The sequence below is a fragment of the Solea solea genome, chromosome 20 (assembly GCF_958295425.1).
Source record: "Solea solea chromosome 20, fSolSol10.1, whole genome shotgun sequence".
Classification (NCBI taxonomy): domain Eukaryota; kingdom Metazoa; phylum Chordata; class Actinopteri; order Pleuronectiformes; family Soleidae; genus Solea; species Solea solea.
The window spans coordinates 8,218,025-8,227,628 of record NC_081153.1 but is presented as its reverse complement, the minus strand read 5'-3'; the positions used below and the strand labels follow the sequence as shown (position 1 = coordinate 8,227,628).

General features: G+C 42.3%; 2 protein-coding genes across 2 annotated transcripts; both read right to left on the bottom strand.

Moving 5' to 3' along the window:
- Positions 1-1,901: 1,901 nt before the first annotated feature.
- Positions 1,902-5,621, bottom strand: LOC131446961 (free fatty acid receptor 3-like). Its single transcript, XM_058618376.1, has 2 exons — positions 5,479-5,621; positions 1,902-3,985 (listed from the first exon to the last, which is right to left on the bottom strand). Exon 2 carries the CDS (start codon positions 3,947-3,949, stop codon positions 2,963-2,965), a length of 987 nt encoding a protein of 328 aa, XP_058474359.1. The 5' UTR covers positions 3,950-3,985; positions 5,479-5,621; the 3' UTR covers positions 1,902-2,962.
- A 1,440-nt stretch (positions 5,622-7,061) lies between these two features.
- si:dkey-211g8.9 (free fatty acid receptor 3) lies at positions 7,062-9,081 on the bottom strand. The gene has a single exon (XM_058618375.1). It carries the CDS (start codon positions 8,678-8,680, stop codon positions 7,679-7,681), a length of 1,002 nt encoding a protein of 333 aa, XP_058474358.1. The 5' UTR covers positions 8,681-9,081; the 3' UTR covers positions 7,062-7,678.
- Positions 9,082-9,604: the final 523 nt, after the last annotated feature.

Here is a 9,604-nt window from a genome sequence, read left to right as displayed (position 1 = left end):
GCAGGCAGCTGCATAAGCACACGTCAGCAGGACAGGAAACAAATGATTAGTTCACGACTCGCTCAACTGTGCGTCCGTCCTCAGGTCACGTGACAGCTACCTAGTCACCGTCTGTGCTCAATGGCAGGGAGGATAAAGGACACAAGTCACTTTATTGTGGTGTGTGTTTGCTTCCCTAGGTTTTCATATGGTTTGAAATGCTTGTGGCATTTTGTTTATTATACTTTGTCAGCTGAAGCAAACCATGTTGCCTTCAGTAATAAGTGTTTGAGAACCGTGGTCTTTTTTCACAACGCCCACAAGAGGGCTACAGCGCCACCCGCTGTAAAAATGAAGGAAATGAACGAAATGACTCAAAAAAAGATTTGTTCTATTTACTGTCCGAGTAAAAGATCCGAGTCAGTAAAAAGAGTCAAACTTCCCAACACTAATAAATTCCTACTTTGGTTGTTATTATATTTTCTTTCTGAAGGAAATCTAAGAGAAAGCTTTTTGACACCAAATTTTATTTTTATTTTGACGCTACACCAGTCGCTACAATGGTCGATATTTGCTTTTTTTAGATAATTGGTTGTTTAATATTTATTAATTGCAAATTACACACTTTTTTTTAAAAACTATATATTGTTGCTAAATCATAAACATTTACATTTTTCATTCAAATGTAGTTGTTTTTTCCTGTTTCATGTATTAAATATAGTTTATACATAGTATACATATATATGTTTTTATTAAAATACTGTATATAATTACACTGTAGTGCAGGAGAGACCATTAGTGTTAAATAATTGACCATTATTGAACAATAATTAATCATTTCTTAAAATATTTTATCCAAAAAAATTAAGTAAAAAAAAAAAGAAATGACCAACCAATGATCGTCCTGATTTCTAAAAATCGCCATTTTGTTTGACAGATTTTTTGTTTTGAACTCTGTCATTTCCCCGTTTCCTCAAAGACACTTTAAACTGTTACCGTGACAAATGTGTCCATATTTATTTACATCATTTCTTAAAAATACGACTAACCGAACTGAAGAAGCGCCTTGAAGGAACTTAAAACATCTACAAATCCACTTCGTACTGATTCTGCGACTTTTTGGATGCAGTCGACAAGTTTCTCTCTGCAGCGCCACCATCTGTTCAACGCCTTTAAGACACTCGCATCAAACTCAGCTCTTGCTCTTGTGTGTTTGCTGATGGCACACCTGCTGCAGAGCAGATGTTAATAAAGCCTTTTTTTCATAAATGAAAGCGGCACAGTAAATAAACTCATAAACGGACATCGCCGGACTGGACTGATATAAGTCGATGTTATCTGTGTGTACATGTTCTCCTCCTGTTATATCACTGACAGGAGAGTGTAGCGTCGTGTTCACACACACACACACACATACACAACACGTGTTTTACTCTAAATTAACTCTGAGGTTGTACAGGTTGTTCTTCCTCTGCCTTTTAATTGCTTCATCCCACGCTCCCATAAAACGCTCGTCTTTGATTAAGCGGCGTCATGAGTCACATACAGTGCTCTTACATAACACAGTTCTTTGATTCTTGTGCCGGACGTCACACTCGTGACTCTTCCAGTGACGACACTCTGACCAATCAGTGGACGGCAGTCTGACGGTGGCACATTTTAGTATCGGCTCACTTCGCGTGGAACCTCACCTCAGGTACTAAAAAAATCACTAATGGAAAAGAAAAACAAACGAGTCAAATCGAGCTCCGACTATAATGGAAAATCACCATCGACATCAGCATATAAATGACTGAAATATCACCTTAAAATTTTGATTGTATTGCACCGCTTTTTTTCGGCTTTAGTATCCACACAGAAACGAAACGCAAACATTTGTCATTTTAATCCACACAAAATTACTCCAAACACTGTAGTACATATGCCAGGCCTGTATGTGGCGCCACTTCAGAAATACAGAAACAAAACTGTAGGAGAAGATGTTGAACATGTGCACTGTCTGCAAACTTCTCCTTACCTTTAAATAAAGCTTTATTAGAATAAGTAAGTATACATTACAACGTTTACAATCACGGAAACAGAGCGAAGGAAGCAAACAGACCAAACCATCTTCAAACACAAGAAGAAGAGGAAGAGGACAACGATGAAGATAAGTGACAGTGAATGCAAGGGGTGGGATTATGACATCATCATTTTCCCAAAGTAGCTTATTGATTGTTTACATGAAAACGCATTGGGGACATTTTGAGATTTGCTCCACTCTGGGTTTTGTTTCCATAAAATTGCAGTCCACAAAGTCCTTTAAGTCCCAGCACAAATCTCGCCTATTAAAGCAGAACTATGCAGCCTTTTTACCCTCATTTTACATCTTCAGAGTAAGTAGGGGCGGTCTCTACTGCCCCCGGTCTCTACTCCCCCCCTTGCGGGGTTAGTGGACAACCGACCCCGCAAGATCAGAGCTGCCAACCTGGAGTCTTCAGGTTCAGGAGGTCTTGCGAGAAACATGAATTGCTTCACGGCATGTAAGATCGAGCCAGTGATGGCGTTATTTTAGACATTCATCGTGGCAGAGCCGGCGAAAAAAGAAGCAGAGAAAACCGTTGTCGGAGGAAACGACGAGTAAACATCGGACCAGCTTTTTTAGGATGGCAAGAAATCATGAAAAACGGATGTTGACCGACATGGACATGGCTCCACGGCTTGTGTTCACCGGCTCTGTTGAAAACAAATGCATCAACAGTGAGGATAAAGAGGTAGATGATGGATGGTTGTTTCGGGTGGTTTCGTAAAAATATGTATTCCGAAACAGTAGGGGGCGCTAATGAGAGAAAAAGGCAATGAAAAGTGACAGACTTGCAAAGTTCTGCTTTAAAGGCAAGAAATTGTTCATGGTTCATGTAAAATTGGTCCAAAGTTTATTTCACTGGTGAGGGTGGAGTAAAGATCGTGAGATAAAATGAATGAACACTTCCTCAAAGCCAACTCAAGGAGGCGCTGCTTCCTTGTACCTGTCAGTCTTGCCGTGTCTCTGATGAGTCGCTCCGCACCTCAGAATGTGCAGCTTGGCCATGATGCTCCTGAAGCAGCGGTTCAACATGCTCCTGACGGCGGCCGAGGAGAAGTAGAAGATGAACGGATCCAGGCAGGAGTTGAAGACGCTGAAGAGCAGAGCTGTGTCCCTCCAGTCCTCGCTCTCCATACGGACGAACCCCACCAAATGCGAGGCGTTGTACGGCCCGAAGCACACCACGAACACGATCAGCGTGCCGAGCGCCAGGCCTATGGCCCGCAGACGGCGCCGCCTGCCAATGTTGGGCAGTCGTGACAGGATGTGGATGAAGTTGACGTAGCAGAAGCAGCAGATGATGAGGGGGATGCAGAAGAGGAAGACAAAGAGCTCCAGGCGGAACGGCAGGATGATGTCCAGCTCGTCCTGAGTGAAGTTCAGGTAGCAGGTGGGCGGAGGCGGAGGCGGCTTACTGTCGGTGCTGTTGTCATTGTGGTGATTACCACCCATTCCTCTGCCCCACTGGACGTAGGGCATGATGTAGACGATGCTGAGGTTCAGGGAGGTCACCAACCAGATGGCGATGCTGGTCAGCACGGCATAGCGAGGCCTGCGAAACATGGAGTACCTGAGGGGGAAGGCCACGCCCAGGTAGCGCTCCACGCTCACAGCTGTGAGGAGCAGCGTGCTGTTGTAGATGGTGACGTAGAAGAGGAAACCGATCAAGGGACACAGGGAGAAGTCCAGCAGCCAGGCCATGTCGTCAAAGGCCTCCTTCATTTTGAAGGGCAAGCAGAAGAGGAAGACGAGGTCAGAGATGGTCAGGCTGAGGAGCAGGACGTCGATCGGAGTCGCCTTGCGATGCACTTTGCGACAGAAGGTGCAGAAGGCCAGGATGTTGGCGGGGACGCCCATCAGGAAGGTGAGGATGTAGACAAAGAGCAACACGTGACTGTACCTCATGGTGGCAGCAAAGAGCAGGGACGGACTCTGATGACACTGGAACAACAAGGGATATGGACCAACATTATTGATGCTGAGATTTTAATCATCATCAAAGAATTCTCTCAAGTTCAGAGACTTTAATGTCGAACATGCTAATGGTACTAACGGCTGGATGAGTCCTCATCCAACATTTAATATATCTGACTATTGATACATCCAACAATTAATACTTCCATCTAATAAGTATTTCTTCTGTCCATCCATCCAACAATTAATTCCTGCATCCACCCCCATTCATCCATCCATCCACCCACACATCCATCCATCCATCCTACAATCAATACTTTTCAACTAAAGTTTGAGTTTCACTTGATAACAAGTCCCCATAATGTGAGTTATTACATTTTATTTATGTTTCATGATCAGGTTAAGGGTAATGTTAAGGTTAAGTTAAGGGTTAGACCAGTAGTAGTCATGGTTCAGGTTAGAATAAGTAAGTCAATGTCCTCTGAAGACATGGAAACCAGACTGTGTGTGTGTGTGTGTGTGTGTTTGTTCCCACAGGTGTCGCCACTGCCACAATCAGACCGTGTGTGGATTAAATTACAGAGTGAACCAGTGTGAACTTGTGAGTGGCTCATGAAGCTTTTTTGATTATTTTTAATCTGTAAAATTTGCTTTAATTGATTGTTTAGTTGTTTTTGTAACAGTTTGTTTTCTTTCTGTTCTTAGACTGAACAACGACCCATGAAGCAGCTTCATTTAGATTCACCGTTCACTAGCGTCCAAATCATCAACGTGAGTTAATCTGTACGTTTGTCCTCATGTTAGCAACTGAAATTTTTGTTAAGAATTTACCCACTGATAATGGCACAAAGATTATAACATTTTCAGTATCTGATAATGTAAAAAAGAAATCACATTTCTGTCAAAATTCAGTGGATTTTAGCTAAATTTTATGAATCTACATAGAATCAGACACTCTATCAACAGACTAAATTTCATCCTGCCTAACACAACAATCTCCATAACCCTAACCCCAACCCTAATCCTAATCTTGTAAATGATTCCTTCCCCATTTCACAAAACTGTAAAACACAAAGAAAACCATATCTTTGTGAAAATCCATCCTATTTGAATGATATGAACAACACATTTGGTGTGTGTTCAGGATCAGACCCTCTACCATAAAACTACATTTCATCTGGATTACAGATTTAACGGTAATTTAATTGTCAGTCCCATTGAATTTGAATATCAGCGACATCTTAACAGATCAGGATGAATTTTGTTATGATTGTGTAGGATGGTTATAAAAGTCATGATTACGTCTGTTACGTGCTGCCAACGTTAAATATTCCGTTTATTTTCACGTTGTTTCACATCTTTTACAAAGACACTCATTGTCGGACAAATCCATGTTTTTTTACACTTTTCCCTTCAAATCCTTGTAAAAGTTTCTTGTTAAAAAACACTGTTACACATTTATATCAAGTCAAGTTCAATATGCCTGATAAAATCTTTTTAGCAAAAACATGAAAACTCACCTCAAACGTGGAAAAGCGTTTTCTTCATCCCTGTGTGTTTGTTTGTTTGTTTGTTTGTTGTTTTTTTACTTACAGAGCTGCAGGAGTTGAGTTTTCATGCTTTGACTTCTGGAAACAGACTGATCTTCATCAACTTGTCACACAGACCATAGATAATCTGCCGGCTCACGTTCATCTGTGGAAATTTAATAAGCTTGTGGACACAGTCTTTGTTCTCCACGCTCCGCAAACATCATCTCCCAGTAACAGCTCGAGAGCTGCAGCGTGACGATGATGATGATGATGATGGTGGAAACATGCGGTAATTTTTCTGTCTTTTCCGTCTTTCTGAGTCTGTTATGACTTTTATTTTACACTTAAATATAAAACAGTTTAAAGCTGAAACAATTCACTGCAATATAATGGACTAAAATGAAAAAAAATTCATATAAAATATAACAAGCACTAACGTAATAACATTTGGAGTCACATACAAGTATGGAAGAGGATTAGGACCACGTGACATTTATGAAAACAAAAAATTCTGACTTATCTCAGAATGTTTTGTGCACAAGTCTGACTTTAATCTCAGAGTTCTATAACTTTTTTTTCCTCAAAAATGACTTTTTTCTCTTCCTACTTTTCTCAGAATTCTGACTTTTTTTCTCTCAGAATTCAGACTTCAATCTCAAATTTCGGACTTTAATTTCAGAATTCCAACTTCATTTCTCAGAATTTCAGAGTTTTTTTGCTCAGAATTTCTGACTTTAATCTGAGAATTCTGATTTTTCTCTCAGAATTTCGGGCTTTAATCTCAGAAGTATGACTTTTTTTTCTGATATTTTTTGAAAATGTGATGTTAATCTTAAATGTGGCCCTAATCCTCTTCCATACATAAGGAAAAGGCTATTGCAATATATGTTTCTTTAAATGTTGAAAAGCATATAAAATAAAAGACACTAAAATCATGAATATAAAATGTAAATCACTGAAATCTTTTACAAACAGCTGCTTCTTGTTTTTCTAGGATTGTAACTACAATTGGCATTGGTTGCGTATAATATGTGTATAATGTGTAAAATAATATAGAAACAGAATAAAAACAAATCCTATAAAATACCGTATGTGAAGCAAGACAAGTCGATAAAAGAAGTTTATTTAACTTTAGTTTAGAAGTTTTAGTACTTCAACAATCAAATCAACAATTCATCACAATATTTTTGTATTCAATCAACCTCACATGATAAAGTTGTTGGGGGGAAAACCTTTATTTTTAAGGTCATTGTGGAACATATTTCAAAGTTTTTAATGATTAGACACACAGATATTTATTTGTGTAAAAATAATTTCAAACATTAATATTTTGGGTAAAACTGTTTTTTGTTCCATCTTACATTAATAACTGACAAACACTCGGTGGAGCCATTTCTTCCACCATGCAAACACTGTTGAGCACACGTTTTGTCAACATCATCATCATTGAGTCTAAAAAAAGAAAGACAACCAACAGTTAGTACAAATTTCTTTTAAAAACACAGACGTAACACTGGAAACGTCAAGACGCCACATGTGTGGTCAGACTTGCAAACAGCTTATGTCAACAGCAGGCAGAGATAAAGTCTAGATTATTTGCTGGTTCATCCACGAGGAGAAGGTAAAGTGGATCTGGTCAGATAACACTGATGACTCTGGACTTTCAAGGATGTTTGTCTTCTACCAGACTCTCCTTAAAATCGGGTTTAGCCACTTAATGAAAGGCTCACTGAACAAAATCCAAGCCAGTGTAAGAATATGTTTGCCTCTTTCTCTCCTTGTTTGACAGCTTTGTAAACCGCTCACTCCCCCACACCAAAGTCCATAGAGAAAATCATCGTTTTAACATCTTGGCACAAAATAACATTTACATAAAATTGATCCACTGCTGAACTCCATCAGTCATCTTAAATGTGTTAATTTGGGACTTCGGTGTTCGAAATCCATCATCCAGATTTAGCTGAGTGACACAAACTGACCACACGAGGCAGCAGTAGACCAGCAGCTTCTGTGTCCTTGTGTGCTAAAAACGCAGATTTTCGCTATGGACTTTGGTGCAGGAGAGTGAGAAGGTTTAGAAAAGGCAGTGAATATATTCTTAAAATATTGTTGACATAAGCAGGTGTATATTTTATTAGGTCAGCCTTTTGTTAAGTGGTTGAAATCTGTCCCTGACTGTCCACTGACCTCACTCCTGACTGACATTCATCACCTCCACCCCTACTTGGCTCCTCTCAGATACTGTAGGTGGCGCCCTGGCATTAGCGGCACCGTTGGTGGTGTTGCACTGATGGCGAGCCCCTTCCATCTGGCTGAACTGACTTTGTCGTCCGCACATTCTTCCCATGATGCCTCTGGACCCTGCGGGCGACAGCATCAGCATGACCACGGGTTCCAGGAAAACGTTACAGGAGCTTGTGAGCATCGCGCATGTCCTCCACTCCACGTTTGTCCCTAGTGCAAACCCCACGATGTGCGAGGCGTTGTACGGGGCGTAGCACACCACGAACACGGCCAGGGTGGAGAGAGCGACAGCCAGGACCCTTCTCTTCCCCATGAGGGGCAAATTTGAACGCCACACCAGAGTCACGCAGCGCAGCGTGCAGAAGGACGTCACTATCAGGGGACACAGAAACAGGACGATGGCCATCTCCAGGCGTAGAGGCAGCAGAATGGCCAGCTGCGAGGGGCTGAAATTGTCGTAGCAAACTGACGTGTCATTTTTGACAGAGACAAAGTGAGCGCCCCCTTCAGCCGCCAGGCCGAAGCCCAGGTGGAGCAGCACCAACACCCAAAGTGCCGCGCTAATAAAGCAAGAGATGCGAGCATGGCGGTATCTCTTGTAGACGATGGGGAAGGCGATGCTGAGGTAGCGCCCCACGGTCACGGCGGTGATGAAGAGGCAGCAGCCGTACAGCGACGAGAAGAGGAAGAAGCTGTAGACGGTGCAGACGAGCGACGGCAGCTTCCAGTCCTGACGCAGCGTCTCCAGAGCTTTGACCGGCAGCCAGGCCACCAGGGCCAGGTTGGCCAGGCACAAGTTCAGGGCGTAGACCACGTTGGGCGTGGCACCGCGCTTGCGGGCCTTGCGCACGTACACGAAGAGGACGAACAGGTTGGCGGGAAGTCCCAACAGGAAGGTGAAGGTGTAGACGATGAGAGCGACACAGTCTTTGACCTTCACATGCATCGCTTCACTTCACAAATCTGCTAAAAGACATCGGAGGTCCAGAAAGAGAGGCAGCACTTCCTCCGGTTTACCATGACAAACACGAATCATCAAACAAACTCAAACAGAAAAGTTACATACAAGTTCTTTGCTCTGTCAAGTTTCAGAGTGGACTCTTTGACAGAAGAAGCACCATGTGTGAGAGAAAAGGAGGCGTTGGCCGTGATGGTGCTGATGCATGTGGGCGCGGCGGGGGGCGAGGTGCACACGACACGACATCATGACACGCAAGATAAGGAGACGCATCCACTCATGTGGAAGTCTGGATGCGTTTAGCCGGCACCAGGCTGCTCTAATGGTCCGCTCAGCAGAGACAGGTAGCATCTGGACCCTCAGGTGAAATGATTCAGAATAATTTAGTGTGTCAGGAAACACATGGCCATCACTCCAGAGCCACGGCCGTTTACATGAACGGCAGGATCGAGCAGGGAAGTCGTAAATGTACCCGAGGATGATGGAGGAGGAAGGCTTGAGCTTTAGTGAGGTTTAAGCCATGACTTGTTTATGGTGTGCACATGCGTGTGTGTCGGTGGGTGTGTGTGTGTGTGTGTGTGTGTTAGTGTGTTAAAGTGAGCATGAGAAAAGCGTGGGTGTGAAAATGGAGCAGAAAATCGCTGTGAGTTGTTGCTCAAGTATTTTATTAGAGCGGAATGACGGATACCAAGAAATGTGTTTCCACGAAAAGAGCGGCGACATTTTCCAAAACACAGTCGAGTTAATAAAAAAAACCCATCAAAACAAAGGTGTGAAAAATCCTTTATTACGACAGCATAAAGACGTTACAGCATTCTGACGTGATTTAATGACATTGGTAACTTCTACGTTTGCTTTTATTTTACATTTGATATTTATTTTGCCTCACATATCAAGGCTCATTTTCTCACT